This window comes from Lissotriton vulgaris, chromosome 3_1 (assembly GCF_964263255.1).
Source record: "Lissotriton vulgaris chromosome 3_1, aLisVul1.2, whole genome shotgun sequence".
NCBI lineage: Eukaryota > Metazoa > Chordata > Amphibia > Caudata > Salamandridae > Lissotriton > Lissotriton vulgaris.
This window is the reverse complement of record NC_141689.1, coordinates 590,702,761-590,718,943: the sequence shown is the minus strand read 5'-3', so window position 1 is coordinate 590,718,943 and position 16,183 is coordinate 590,702,761. Positions and strand designations below refer to the sequence as shown.

Here is a 16,183-nt window from a genome sequence, read left to right as displayed (position 1 = left end):
AACATAATATAAATGATAGAAAACAGAGCAAGAAGACCTGAGATTACAAGGATACAGAGTACAAGTAGCCAGGAGAAGCAGGTTCTATAGAATATGTCACAGGAACACAAATTCCAGATATAAAATATCACTACACAGAGTCATAGAATATCACTACACAAATATAGTCACACTGCCATAGAGTATATTGGACCAGGACAAGGCCCTTAACCTTGTGCGGTTATCCACTGTCTCCAAAATGCAAGATAACACTTTGATAGCCAAGATTTTAAGTAGCAAGAAGCAAGACCCAAATGTCCTACAAAGCATTTCATGTGAATTAACTTTTATACGATTAATGCTTGCTTCACAACCACAGTACAAAAGCAGGCTCTACAAATCATTTCACCCACACTTACACAGTACAGAGGAGGTTTACACAGAAAATGAGTAGATGCAAATTCAGAATCGCAGATATAAGTTGCCCAAAAACTTGAAGGTCTTAGCCTCTTTCGGAGTGCCTTTCCTGTACCTGGTAATTCTGACCCCCCATGTATAGTTGGCAAATTCAAGAATATTTGTAACTTTAGGGAGGTCGAGCTATGTGTGGGACCCTAAGGGTATGCTGAGGTAGGAGGAATTCTTGGGAGGGGAAATAGGGGGGGGTTGAATCTGTAATCCCTGACCTGCTTCTCCGGGTCATTTGTCACACTACCTGTAGTTCCCCTGTAGATTCCAGCCGTTTTCATCAGGTGGCATCTCCAGGAGAAATACATCGAACCTGATGTGAGCCTGCTGGGTTGTCATTTCCACGGGGCCAGTAACTGCTTTTGAAATCATCAAGATTAATCAAATAATTTTTTACTCCATGACATCCAAGAAGAGTACTTACAAGGTTAATAGTGGATTTTACCAAAAGTTTATCCAGGCTCATATCATTAGTGCCAAGCTTATCTAATCAAAATAATTTCCTATTAAACCTGCATGGGTGGTATCACACGAAGCTGGTAAAAGTAAACGCTCTCTACACACATCTAATTCTGACCCTTTTACCGCATTGAAGCGGTTTTTAAATGTGTAGGCGTTTTTAACTTTTTGTATCTGCACTGTTACTCTGGCACTAATCTGCAGGGGGCTGTATGTGAAGCCAGTTACCTTCTGCGGCCGTGTTGACCCTGAGTGTCAGTCCCTCCACGACCTGGTCTGTCGCGGCGATTTTGTGCCGATTCTACGGAGGGCTGGGAAGAGGGGCGGAGCACTTCTGGGGTCCCAGGGCAGAGCGGCAGTCAGATCTCTAGTGGGATAGGGAAGTTCCCTATTTAAAGCACATCCCACAGCGTACAGGCAGCGGGTGGGCGCGCCGATGGCGCGCCAAAGGCAAGCCCGTCTGGGCCTGTCCGCGCCCCACCGGGGCCAGGGGCCAGAACCCCTGCCGGATCAGTCAGATGTGCGCTACAGCTCTCAGCAGCTTTATACAATCGCCGCCAGGATGGGAAAGGAGTGCAGGCACAGTTTAAGGACGGACAGTAACAGCAGGAAATGCAATACTGCTCCTTTACGTTTAGCCCACAGTTAGAGCCAAGAGAGTCTGAGCAGAGCTATGATCAACTGTCGGTCCATTCGGAAGCACAGACGGGACATCTATGACCTACTAACTGATGAACTGATTGATGTCCTGTTCCTCACAGAAACATGGCTAAACGAGGATGCAGCCCCCGACATCCTGGAAGCCCTCCCCAATGATTATGGCATAGCGAGGGTGGATAGATCCATTGGGAGAGGCGGGGTATTGCAATAATTCATAGGCACACTATACAGTGCACCCTTGAGCCCGCTAACATCACGGACAGCGAAGCAGGGTTCTTTACCATAACGGTATCTAAAAACGACATCATAAAAGGGCTTCTGGTGTATAGACCACCTGGATCTCCCACACAGTTTGCTCCCAGCCTGATTGAGCATCTGGTCCAGCCAGCAATGAGATATACGAAACTGCTTTTATTAGGCGACCTGAACCTACACTTCGATGATGTGGCCGAGGCCGAGGTCCAAGAGATCTGCCAAGAACTGGCAGCATTTCAGATGACACTCAAATCAGACCTTCCCACTCATTTACTAGGCCACTTACTCGATCCAATCTTTGCAAACTGGGACGCGATAGAGATGGAGCAGCCGCATCCGGTTCCCTGGTCGGATCACTTTCTGATCCTTTTAAGGCGCAGATGGAGGCTCTAAAAGTTCAAAAGACAGCAGAACATAGGACAAAACACAGGAGATGGGCGAGTTTCTCACAAGGGAACTTCAACAAAGCACTCCTTCAGGGTGGACCCCCAGGCGGAGAGGAGATTGACTCGGCCTGCAAAGCCTCAGACAGGCCTATTAGGGAGGCACTAGATAGCTGCGCACCCTGGGCAGCCAAAGCGTCCAAAAGGCAAGCAAAATCGGCCGATCTCCTTACTTCCATATCTCTCAAAAATTGCAGAGAAAGTAGTGAACAACCAGTTAATGGCTCATATTTACAAACATGGCCTTCTTCATCCCACCCAGTCCGGTTTCCGAGCACTGTACTCTATCATATCAGCCCAGCTCCTTTCCACCGAGACTATTAGAAAGCACGTTGATGAGGGACAGACTGCGTCCTTAATTTTATTATATCTGAGTGCCGCCTTCGACACGGTGGCACATTATACGTTGGTACAATGTCTAAGAAGGGGAGGAGTGGGTGGCAAAGCTCTGGAATGGATGGAATCTTTCCTGCGTGACCGCAGTTTTCAGGTAGCTCAGGGACCCTATTTGTCGAAGAGCATCGGGCTGAAACAGGGGGTGCCCCAAGGATCTACCCTGAGTCCAACGCTATTCAATCTTTATGTCACTCCGGTGGCAGAGATTGCCGGGAAGTTTGGCGTCAAAGTCATGTCGCACGCCGATGACACGGAATTGGTTGTATCCCTTGCGCAGGAAGACAATAGGGCAGCCTGCAACTTCAACTCATGCATGCAGGAACTAGCAGTATGGATGGCCAACAACTGCCTCAAACTGAACGGAAGCAAGACGGAGGTGTTGGTGGTTGGTAAAGCTCCCTCTGTCTGGACATCAGCTTGGTGGCCACAAAGTGGTGGCCCGACCCCTGAGCCTAGTGAACAGGTCAAGAACCTATGGGTGTGGCTTGACCCCAAGTTCTCGTTCGAGCACCATACAAGGCGGGTGGCAGGCACATGTTTTGGAGTCTTGCGTGCTCTCCGTAAGACACTGGACCTGCTGCCCACTACAGTGAGGAAAACCATTGCCAATGCTTTGGTAACCTCTAGGCTGGAATATGGAAATGTCCTTTACCTGGATGCTAATGTAAACTGCATACAGAGGCTGCAGCATATCCAAAACACAGCGGCCCGCATGGTTCCGATGCTACCCAAGAGAGCCTCCTCCAGAAGGGCCCTGGCTGCCTGCACTGGCTGCCAATTAAGGAGCGAATCCTGTTCAAGGCTCTATGTGTAAGCCATAGGATTCTACACAGGAAGGGGCCCACTTATCTACATAACCTTCTGACCGCGTATACCCCTTCACGCCAACTGAGATCCTGCGGAATGGGGCAGGTCAAGATTCCCGCTATCAGGAGGGCTAGAATGGGCGGCCGTTCCTTCTATTTTCTGGCGGCTCAACAGTGGAACAAACTCCCAGGGTACCTTCGGCAGGAGGCCTCAGAGACGGTTTTCCGCAAAAACTTCAAAACCTTCCTTTTCCCCACTTAAACTCCTCCCCAGGCCTCACTGAATAGCTTATGAGTGGCAAGGTTTTGAAACGGGGGGTGGGGAGGGCGTTGGCAGCCAGCCTCTTGGTGGACGATACCTCAGCGTGGGGACACACTAGCCTAGTGTAACCAGGCGCTCTACAAACTTGCATATTCGTATTATTATTAAACAGAATAGCTAGTAAGAAAAGAGAAAAAGATAGTGCACAATTTTTTACCTGCCGAAGACGCTTGCTAGATGCTGCTTGAGCGGTCTTCCGTAAATTACAAAACGTCTGTAAACTTTTCATCCAATCCTAAATTAAGAAACAATGAAGTATTATTTCTTCTCTTTAAAATGATAAAGACAATATTAAAAATTACAGCATTAAAGTATCAACAGCTTTTTATAGGAGCATGGTTTGTCTGCATGTTATTATTAACACTGGAAAGAAATGCTAAGATACATGCAACAGAGTAGTCTTCCAGGAGCAGTCACTCAAACAAGAAATTCAACTTTTCACAAAAGTTCATAGTCCAGGTAGGCAAGATTTTAAGCTTTTTTAAGGACAGACAAGGCACTGCAATAACTCTTACAACATGCAGATAGCCTCCTTGTGTTGACGGCCTATCACCACCAGTTGTATAGTATTAGTTTTTACTTCTTAAAGCAAGGTTAGCTGATGAAAGGTACATCCTTTCTTCGCAAAGCCAAGACTTGCGGCGCCTCTTCCTGGACGTGGCTGGTGCAGTGGATGAAGGAGAGGGGAGTGTGTCTTGGGTATTGAACCCCACCCTCAGATACCCGCTTGTTGACTCTCAGCCGGCCTTCTTATATCACTGGTAAGTCTATAAGTCAGCCAGAGTGATGGCCATAGACAAAGACTCAACACCCTAGACAGGGATAGATGGCTAAACCAAGGTTGTGACTCTCTCGAAGGACCCACATACTATGCCCGATAACACTATCTACTACAGGCGATCCAGTCATCCCATGAATTGACGGAGTGGAAGATAGTGCTATGTTTCCGGGTTAGGCCCATGGAGCGAAGCAGCTCCTTTCTTACTTTGTCCTATTTTACAGCAGTAACCTTTTGCACATATTGCTTGAGCGACAATGTTGGATTAGTTTATCTGAATCTAAACTTGTTTACACATCCAGTTCCGCGCAACATTATCACAATGCCCTGACTATCATGTACAAGGTCTCTTTCGCACTATGTACAAATGCAGTCTCTATCTTCATGCATAAAGCAACAGGGCTATCAGAATTGCTACGCTCAGTGGTCTCCCTTTTGCACCAAGACTTATGTAATATCTCTGAGAAGGTGACTGTGGCAGGGAACAGGCTCTCTGAGGTGGAGAACATTATCTCATACCTTAAAAAAGGTCTAGGGGGGCTTAGGGCCCCTAACAAGGATGTGGTGTGGCCCCTTGAAAAGCTTAAAATAGTGCAAGAAGAAATAATTTTCGCTTTGTTGGCTTTTCAGAGGGGGTTGAGGGTGTCAATATGGGTACGTTCTTGACAAAATGTCTGAAAGACACTCTCCCTTCTGATCAATTATTCGCCTGCTTTGTGAAAAAAAGGGCAAACAAACCTTGGGTGGCAGGCCACTCCCAGGAGATTCACCTCAACCCATAACAGCGAGATTCCACAATTTCCTGGATTATGACAGGATCCTCCGAGCAGTACGCAACAAAGGAGAAATTCAGTATGACACAAAATCATGGTATTCTCTGAATACACTTGGAAAGTACAAAATTAAGGCCACAAAGAAAGCAACAAAGAAAAATTCCATCCAAATCTTAGTTCTATCCTGATCTCAATAACGAAACACGTTCACTCAGACTGGCAGAAAGAACATGGAGACAACACCACTCTCCCTCTCATCTCGCCCTCCCCGGATCTGCAAGATCAACTGAAGAAGCACATTTTCAAAGAAAAGGCAACCCTCTTTCGAGCTCAACTGGACCGTGCCAAAAATAGGCCCAAAGAATTGTTTAACATGGTTAGAAAACAAACATCTTCTGCCCCTCCAGAGCTGATGGTTTCAACAGAGATGTGTGGAAATTGCGAACTTCCTCTCAGACAAAATCGCCAAAATAGATCAATCCTCCCATCTAACTCAAGTCCCGCCCATCCACCAATATGCTGTTGCCATAGACATACCTTCCTTGTCTACTACGCCACCACCTAATCAACCCACTCACCTACCCGTTTCAAAGACTCCCAATGACACCCTTTCCAACTCAACAGCTGAGAAATAATGCCTCCTGGCATCATTTCCATGCTATTACTGAGCTCGAAGTCTTTAATATCATTGCTAAACTAAAGCCGACCTCACAGACCAAAACCCTCTCCCTTCTAACCTTGTCAAAATCTAAACCACATCTTTGTGTGGAGCGGAAACCTCACGGACAGAATTGCATTATATGCTGACGACGTCCTATTCTTTCTCATGGATCTGCGTCGCTCCGGGCCCCTAGTGTTGGAAATCATGCGGATTTTCGGCCTTTGTCTGAACCCACGCAAGTCCACTCTGTGGGTGTTGGGAGGCGGTGTTGTGGAGGACCCCTGGGTGTCGGGACTGCAGGTCGCGACCGGAGGTTTGAAGTATTTAGGGGTATTTCTCTCGGAGTCAGTGGACATTGCCTGGGAGCGTAATATAGTACCAGTTTGGGAGAGGGTTCAAACGGACGTGAAAACGTGGTCTCGGATGCCCCTAACAATTTTTGGTAGGTCCGCAATATTCAAAATGGTTGCGCTCCCACGTCTGCTATACCAATTGCAAAGCTATCCCCACCTAATTAGTCCCCGGTGGTTTCAACAGGTCAACTCAGTCTTGAACCGATTCCTATGGGCCGAAGGGGCAGTCAGGGTGGCGCTGCGGACACGCTTCCTGTCCACATACTGTGGTGGTCTTGCCACATCGGACTTATTATCCTATTATCAAGCCTCCCAATTATTGGTGCTTAATGAGTGGTGGTATGGAGACAGAGGCGACCCGGCGTATGCCCTGGAGCGTTCGCTGATGGGGGACAACGCACTACACATGATCCTATACTCTGCTAGGCTGCGGCGGACATTGCCGTGTGTCACGAGAATTGTTTTTGTGGTGTGGCGACAAGCGCTGCGTCGCATGGGCTGGTGGGCTAAACTGACGGCAGAGACCCCGTTGTGGAACAACGGGTTGCTCCCCGAACTGGCCTCCCTTGCGGGGTTTGATAGCTGGGACGCAATTGGGATCTCGGCGTTGGGTCATGTCCTAACCGGGGTCACACTCAAATCGTTCCAAGAGCTCAGCACTGAGTTCCACATGCCATGGACCCAGTTTTTTCGATACCTACAACTTCGCCATGAGTTCGCGCCCAGCATCGCTGACATGGAGTCGCTTCCGGAATTTAGCCCGATAGAAGCTAAGATCTTTATGGGGGACCTTGGTGACAAGAAAGTCTCTCGAATTTATCAGACACTGGTCACTCACTGCTCATCCACCCTACTTCCCCTCAGGGAGACCTGGGAGGCAGATGTCGGTCCCCTTGATGAGGATGATTGGAGGGAAGCCCTGGAGTCCCCGCGAGGGACTGCTATTGCGATGCGGCTTCGGCTCATTCAATTTAAGTATCTGCACAGAGCCTATTACACCCGCGAGCGGCTGTGGAAGGCGGGATTGATTGGGTCCCCGGAGTGTTTGCGCTGTGGGGCTGCAACGGGTACGCTGCTACATACTGTATGCTTGTGTGCTAGATTGACTGGTTTCTGGAGGGGCGTATGGAGTTGCCTGTCGGAGGTACTGGGCTGGGATCTTCCCCGCACCCCTCGGCTAGGGTTGCTTCATGTACTGGAGGGTGTCGGTGGGAACATATAAAAACGCCACTTATTGTTATTGGGTCTGGTTGTGGCCAAAAGGGACCTAGCCCGGGCATGGAAGGGAGTACGAGCCCCCCCCCCCCTGTGTGCATGGAAGGCTGGATTGGATTATTTTATGGGATTGGAACGCCCGGTGTTTGAAGCGAGAGGATGCCCCCGTAAACACTTTAAGATCTGGAAGCGGTGGGCGGATTATAGGGGGTTGGAACTGGATCCCCCAGTGGAACTTGAGGAAGAACTGTAGGAGGAGGATGTCGCATAGGCCTAAAGAACTGTGTCATGCCGAACACACTATAACCAAAATGTACAATACTTGCTACTCTCACGTGCAGGGGGTTAGGGAGGGATAAGGGGTGGGTAGCGGGTTGGTTGGAGGTGTGGGTGGATGGGTGGCGGGAGAGGGGAGGGGGGTTTGTTTGTTTTTATTCTTAAGACCTGCTTCTCCTTTCATTGATTGAACCGAATACTGGTGATGTAAATGTGTCATGATGCTTGGTGGTGATCTCCTGACTGTGGGGAGCCACGTGTCTTATGCTGCTTAATCACTTAATAAAATTCGTTGTGAAGAAAAAAATAAAATCTAAACCACATGGGATGCCCCCTCTCCCCGTACCTTTTCGCGTTGGCTATGGAACCCATGGCCGCCCGAGTGCGCTAGGACGCGCTCTATCGGGGCTTTGTGTGGGGGGCGGACCACTCGGACCGTATAGCTCTATATGCCGACGACGTGCTCTTCTTTATGACCGATCTGCATCGTACGGGCCCTCGCGTTCTTGAGATAATGCATGAGTTTGGTCAGTCGTCGGGACTCTTTCTTAACCCGCGCAAGTCAACTCTGTGGGTATTGGGGAGTGACTCAGTGCGCTACCCGTGGGCTGCGTCCCTTCAGGTGGCGGTAGATGGCATGAAATACTTGGGTGTCTTTCTCTCGGCCTCGGCCACGGTGGCGTGGGATCGAAATATCCAGCCGGTGTGGGACAGGGTCCAGATGGACATTAAGGCCTGGACGCGTATGCCCCTTAATATCAATGGTCGGTCGGCCATTTTCAAAATGGTGGCCCTGCCTCGCCTCCTCTACCAACTGCAGAATCATCCACACAGAATCGACCCGCGATGGTTCCGTAGTGTCAACTCGGTGCTGGGTAGGTTCCTGTGGGCCGGAGGTGCCTCTAGGGTGGCGCTACGTACTTGCTTTCTCTCTACATACTGTGGCGGCTTGGCGTCCGCAGATATATTGTCATATTACCAGGCCTCTCATCTCCTGGTGCTCAACGAATGGTGGTATGGGGACCGTAGTGATCCGGCATATGCTCTGGAACATTTATTGATGGGTGGTGCCACACTTCACACGTTGCTATACTCGGCCAGACGGAGGAGGGTGTTGCCGAGGGTCACTCAGGTGGTCTTTGCGGTCTGGCGGCAGGCTTTGCATCGTATGGGGTGGTGGGGCAGGCTGACGGCCAAGACACCGTTGTGGCATAATGGCCTACTTCCGGCGCTGGCTTCCCTGTCCGGGTTTGGCGGCTGGGACGCGATTGGGATTTCGTCCCTCGGCCACGTTCTCGCTGGAACTACACTTAAATCCTTTCAAGACCTTAGCTCTGAATTCAATATGCCTAAGTCCCAATTTTTTCGGTACCTTCAGTTCCGCCATGCCCTCGGCCCTAGCCTGGTGGACTTGGAGCAACTCCCCGACTTCAGTCCCATCGAGGCAAAACTGTTCATGGGCGACAAGAAGGTCTCTCAGATATACCGCTCCTTGGTAACGCACTGTTCCCCTTCTCTCTCAACATTGAAGGCCTCCTGGGAAAATGATGTTGGCCCCTTGGATGATGATGACTGGCGCGAGGCCCTTGAATCCCCCCGGGGTGCTGCTATAGCCGTCCGTCTTAGATTCATTCAGTTCAAATACCTTCACAGGGCTTATTATACTAGGGAGCGGCTGTGGCAGGCGGGTCTTTATGCCGCTCCGGAGTGTCTGAGGTGCGGTGTTGAAAGAGGGACGCTTCTCCATACAGTGTGGTCCTGTGGAAGGCTGACCAGATTTTGGGCGGGGGTTTGGAGCTGCCTATCGGAGGTGTTGGGGTGGGACCTGCCCCGTACCCCAAGACTGGGTCTCCTTCATGTACTGGAGAATGTTGGGGGCAACGCCTATAAACGTCATTTGCTGCTATTGGGATTAGTGGTGGCCAAGCGAGACCTGGCCCAGGCCTGGAAGAGCGAGCGTGACCCCCCCTCAGTGCATGGAAAGCGGGCCTGGACTTTCTTATGGGCCTGGAACTACCTGTTTTTGAAGCCAGAGGGTGTCCCCGGAAACACTATAAAATTTGGAAACGATGGGCGGACTACAGGGGTCTGGCCCTCGATCCCCTGGCTGCTGTAGATGATGTGCTGCCCCCTGATGCGGACCCCACACCTTAGGCAGCTGGCTGACGCCTCCTTTGCTTTCCGTCTCCTATTGCTACACTGTGAACACGTGCACTGGGTTAGGGTGGGATAAGGGGTGGGTAGTTGAGGGGGGGTGTTGTAGGGCGTTTTTGGGGAGGGGATTAGGGTATGTTATCTAAAATTCTGGGTTCATTGCTATGCTTTCTATTTGTCGGTTGCTGACAGTCTCCTCCTGACTGTGGAGGGCTGTACCAAATCATGCTTGAACTCTCAATAAATACGGTTGTGAAAAAAAAAAATCTAAACCACATAATTGCCCCTCACTGGACTAATATGATTAATACCTCCCTTGTCACGTGATGTGTCCCTGACTCCCTCCAACTCGGGACAAACGACTCCCATTCTTGAAAACCTCACTGCAGACCCCAATGACCCTAATAATCTCAGCCCTATCTCGAACCTCCCACTTCTTTCTAAAGCCCTAGAAAAATGTGCTCTGCTTCAATTTGACAAACACAGAGGCAATTTCAACTTACTTGACTCCTTGCAATCCGGCTTCAGAAAAGGCTGCAGTACAAAAATCGCCATGCTATTCATAGTGGATGACATCCACTGCTCCCTTGACAATGGTGAGACCTGCCTACTTATACTCCTCGACCGCTCTGCTGCCTTCAATACAGTTTACCATTCTTCCTTAAATAATTCGCTTAAAGACCGCTTTGGCCTTAATGGTCTAGTCCTCAAATGGTTCGACTTTTACCTCCAACACAGAACACAACAAATCAAAATCAATGACTATCTCTCTCATCCTACACCTGTCTCCCTGGGCATCCCTCGGGCTCTATTCTCTCCAACCTCTTTATGGAACCCCTTACCCTCATTCTGAAGCAAGATGGAATAAACTATCATCTCTATGCTGATGACAACCAACTCTACTATAAGATTAGATCCCACTCTGATGTACTTCATCTTAACAATACCCTGAGCAATCATCTCAAACAGAACCCTAACAAAACTGAAATCATTCTCTTTTCTCCAAACAACAACCAGCTCCCTATCCAAGGCTGGATCACGGATCTTAATGCCCTCAATTGCTCGCTCTCCTTATCCAACTTCGTGAAATCACTTGGTTTCACTATTGACAAAAACCTAAATCTTAATGACTACATAAAAAACTCGGCTAAAGGAGCTCGTCTCACTCTCCGTCATCTCAAGAAAATCAAACCCTTCATTCCATATGCTGACTTCAAATGGGTTGTTCAATCACTAGTCCTCTCGAAACTTGATTATGGTAATGCTATCCTCACCGGAACCCCAAAAAGTTCACCTAGCCCCCCTTAGATTTGTGCTCAACCTAGCGGCCAGGCTCATCACGGACTGTAAACGATTTACCCACATTACCCCAGCCCTCAAATGGCTACCCGTTGAAGGAAGACTGCATGCATTACGTACAAAGCTCTTTACCAACAAACCCCGTTGTACCTTACAAACAAACTCAATAAAGTAGGCTGCTCCAGACCGATCAGAAGCACTAATGCACTCCTTCTCGTCTACCTACTGTTAAACAAGAAAACCACCCAATCTCAATCCTTCTCTGGGAATGCCCCAAATATCTAGAATGCTCGCCCTAGGGGCCTGCGCTGTAAACCCTCCTACCTCTGCTTTAAAAAAGACCTGAAACATCACCTTCTAAACAAACACTGGGGTCCATAACCTCACCTCTGACCTTACATTCTGCTTCCCCTACTTTGGTTTTCCTTTATTTACTTCCTGACTCTCACGTCACTCCATTTTTTTTTTTTTTTTACATATCACCCTCTTCACTCTTACCCTACCCCCTTTTTTACCCACCCAGTTTCCTATCCCTACCCCTCATGTCTTCCTTTAATCTCTCTCCCTCATTACCGCCCAGAAATTTTGTTCCCTCCCTTTACTTAACTGCGAGCTGTACTTGCGTTTTTGTTCAAAAATAAAACAGAGTACTGGGGGGTCCTAGGGGAGTTAGTTTATAGACAATGAGAGTACCTTGTCCCCCAACTACTGCTACAAAAAACAAGAGAGGTACTCAAAGTCTATGAAGTGAAGAACTGACAGGACCAGATTGTGTCCAATGTGAGTGTTCAGATCAGACCGTTGATCTTGAGCACATGACACTATTATGTCGTAGAGGTGAGGAAAGGAAGATACAGGGTCTAGAAAGTTAGAACAAAGTACCCATCCGCCCACTCATCAGTGGAATTTCGTCATCTGGGTTGGTGAAAAGAAAGGTGTCCTTTGGGCTCCTCCTCAGGGAGAGTCTGAGGTAGCCTAATATTGGACCCTTAAGAACAACATCCAACCAACAGAGGATAGTGTGTGAGTGGAAGGGGCAAACAAAATTGCAGTGCTCAGAAAAGAAAAGAAAAGAAAAGGAAACTAATCCTAGTGATTAAAAATACCTACTTTGATGACATAAGAAAACTTTATTCGGTGTGACCATCAAAGTGGTATCGTTAAAAACAGTATGCTGATAGCATGTAAGGAATTGCTATCTATCACGTATGTTAATTGGCCGACATGTTTCAGCCTATACCGGCTTTCTTCAGGACCTATGATATGCTACTGCAACATATACTTATCGTGAGTTGGGACTTGATTATGACCAATCTCCAACAAATGAAGGTGTATCTCCTCCTGTGCACAAAAATGTGGGAAACAAAAAACAGTGTTAAATACATACAAACTTTGTAGTGTTAACCTCACCCTCTTGAAATGCAAAGAAAACATAATCTTCACTCACCCCAATTGTGGGGAGAGAGAACCTCACCTCGCCTGGCAACAGCTCAGGTTGGAAGGAGGCCACGCACTAAAAAATAAGTGCGAAAATAGGAATTAATAGCGCAGTAACTGAATAAGTCCTGCGTTTTGTTTTAGGCTTTTACAAACAGTGACACCAACAGGCATAAGGAAGCGGCTGGATTAAGAAGCTGATGTGAAATTCATCTCTGAGAATTGCATCAAACCCACTAATATGTCAAGGTTGTGCTACCAGTAGAATTATTCAAAGAGGGCCAAAAAACGCCGTGCTATATTGTTAGCGTTAAGTTAAATCAAAGGGAGTTGGAGTCTCCCTGTTTAGAGCCCTCCCAGGAAAAAGCGTAGCATGGAGCGCTAAAGAACTCACCTCTCCGTCGTTACCTCGGGTAGAATCCTGAGCCGAGGGGGAGGTGACTAGCTCGTTGAGAATAGCTGTTAATAACAGCCGGTGGCGGACCTGAGAGAGAACTCTGTGTGCGCGCTGCTATAGGTTGTAAGAAATCAGCCAATCGTAGCGGTGCAAGCTGAGCCTGCAAGAGCGCGGACCTCTTTGCGCGTTCTCATTGGTTGGAAGTTAAACCAATGCCAGCGGATGAAGGCTTATGTGCGGAACTGTACAAAGTACGTACCGCTAACCTTCTATAAGTCATTCATGGTAATTACAAATCTATTCAAGAAAAGGACCTCATCTGAGGACTGTAGACAAAGTATTCGCATGGAGAACGTGTGCCGCCCATTAGCTCTAAGTGTGTCAGGAAGTTGTCTGAATGGGTTATAACACAAGGTGCGTGATTGGTGAGCTTGCAGCCAATCACGCACTGTTTGATAGATAAAAACAGTTTGTTTTGTTTACTTTTCGTGGTGCAAGAGTAGTGTGTTACAGATCAGGTCCGCCCTCAATTATAGCTCCGCAATTGCAGAGAAATGATAGAAAACAAATTAATGCCGATCTGCACTACATGTTTACACCGAGTAGTGTGTAACAAAAGAAGTTGTCGTGTATAGCAGGCCGTATCCGAGTGTAAACAAATGAATAAACAGATCGACCGGCATGTTGCAACCGAGTCGTGTGTAACAAAGGGAAGGCAGTATATTGGAGGTTTGTCCAATTTTGTGTACAATCCCTAGGCTACGGCTGCGTGTAACAGTAATGGTGGGCGAGGTTATGTTTGCATGGTGCCAATTCGAAACGGAACGTTAACTCTGTGGACCAGAGAGAACGGACCTGGATACTGACAACCTCCCCCGACAATTGAAAAATCCTATGTGGGACCAATCAGGTGGAGATGGTGTGCACCCATGTCTGAGATGTTAGCCCAAAGTGACCAAAAAACCAAGGTGAACTGTAAACATAATGATGTTAAGTTGGATGCTCACAGTTGCATCCAGGGTATATCATCGTTTAGCCCTTGTGTGTCGCTTCGCAGTTTGTAGACCCACCTTTGCTCTTTCCTCAGAAGGAACAATGAAATGTCTGTGATGTGACTGGGTATGTGTGGTTGTTCCAAGATTAACGGCCTCGTGATGTAATTGCAGAATCCACTTCTAACCTGTGGAATCTTCCTCCAGTGCAGGGCCATTATCCTTGTGGCAACTGCTCAGTGTGTGCCCAAACCAGTAAAATCCTGGAAGTTGATATTGGCACCACTACACCCTGGAAACTTAAACGTCACACTAACTGTAATAGTGACAGAGTCATCTACCAAATCACCTGTCCTTGTGGCTTAAGGTACATAGGGATGACAGCAAGAAAAATCAAACTGCGCATCCAAGAGCACAAAAGCACTATCAGACGCACAAAACAGGCTACCCGCCTTACCTCACATTTTCTGGAGAAAAAACACCATCCTGATGAACTGAGGTGGTTAATCTTGGAACAACCACACATACCCAGTCACATCACAGACATTTCATTGTTCCTTCTGAGGAAAGAGCAAAGGTGGGTCTACAAACTGCGAAGCGACACACAAGGGCTAAACGATGATATACCCTGGATGCAACTGTGAGCATCCAACTTAACATCATTATGTTTACAGTTCACCTTGGTTTTTTGGTCACTTTGGGCTAACATCTCAGACATGGGTGCACACCATCTCCACCTGATTGGTCCCACATAGGATTTTTCAATTGTCGGGGGAGGTTGTCAGTATCCAGGTCCGTTCTCTCTGGTCCACAGAGTTAACGTTCCGTTTCGAATTGGCACCATGCAAACATAACCTCGCCCACCATTACTGTTACACGCAGCCGTAGCCTAGGGATTGTACACAAAATTGGACAAACCTCCAATATACTGCCTTCCCTTTGTTACACACGACTCGGTTGCAACATGCCGGTCGATCTGTTTATTCATTTGTTTACACTCGGATACGGCCTGCTATACACGACAACTTCTTTTGTTACACACTACTCGGTGTAAACATGTAGTGCAGATCGGCATTAATTTGTTTTCTATCATTTCTCTGCAATTGCGGAGCTATAATTGAGGGCGGACCTGATCTGTAACACACTACTCTTGCACCACGAAAAGTAAACAAAACAAACTGTTTTTATCTATCAAACAGTGCGTGATTGGCTGCAAGCTCACCAATCACGCACCTTGTGTTATAACCCATTCAGACAACTTCCTGACACACTTAGAGCTAATGGGCGGCACACGTTCTCCATGCGAATACTTTGTCTACAGTCCTCAGATGAGGTCCTTTTCTTGAATAGATTTGTAATTACCATGAATGACTTATAGAAGGTTAGCGGTACGTACTTTGTACAGTTCCGCACATAAGCCTTCATCCGCTGGCATTGGTTTAACTTCCAACCAATGAGAACGCGCAAAGAGGTCCGCGCTCTTGCAGGCTCAGCTTGCACCGCTACCATTGGCTGATTTCTTACAACCTATAGCAGCGCGCACACTGAGAGTTCTCTCTCAGGTCCGCCACCGGCTGTTATTAACAGCTATTCTCAACGAGCTAGTCACCTCCCCCTCGGCTCAGGATTCTACCCGAGGTAACGACGGAGAGGTGAGTTCTTTAGCGCTCCATGCTACGCTTTTTCCTGGGAGGGCTCTAAACAGGGAGACTCCAACTCCCTTTGATTTAACTTAACGCTAACAATATAGCACTGCGTTTTTTGGCCCTCTTTGAATAATTCTACTGGTAGCACAACCTTGACATATTAGTGGGTTTGATGCAATTCTCAGAGATGAATTTCACATCAGCTTCTTAATCCAGCCGCTTCCTTATGCCTGTTGGTGTCACTGTTTGTAAAAGTCTAAAACAAAACGCAGGACTTATTCAGTTACTGCGCTATTAATTCCTATTTTCGCACTTATTTTTTAGTGCGTGGCCTCCTTCCAACCTGAGCTGTTGCCAGGCGAGGTGAGGTTCTCTCTCCCCACAATTGGGGTGAGTGAAGATTATGTTTTCTTT

General features: G+C 47.8%; 1 protein-coding gene across 2 annotated transcripts in view; it reads right to left on the bottom strand.

Moving 5' to 3' along the window:
- The window catches only part of RASA1 (RAS p21 protein activator 1), a 926,777-nt gene that overhangs the window by 640,576 nt on the left and 270,018 nt on the right, over positions 1–16,183 (bottom strand). For both annotated transcript variants that reach the window (XM_086960862.1, XM_086960861.1), the window contains exon 13: positions 3,946–4,023. In XM_086960862.1, coding sequence (XP_086816988.1) covers positions 3,946–4,023 — 78 coding nt within the window. The remainder of the gene's footprint in view (positions 1–3,945; positions 4,024–16,183) is intronic.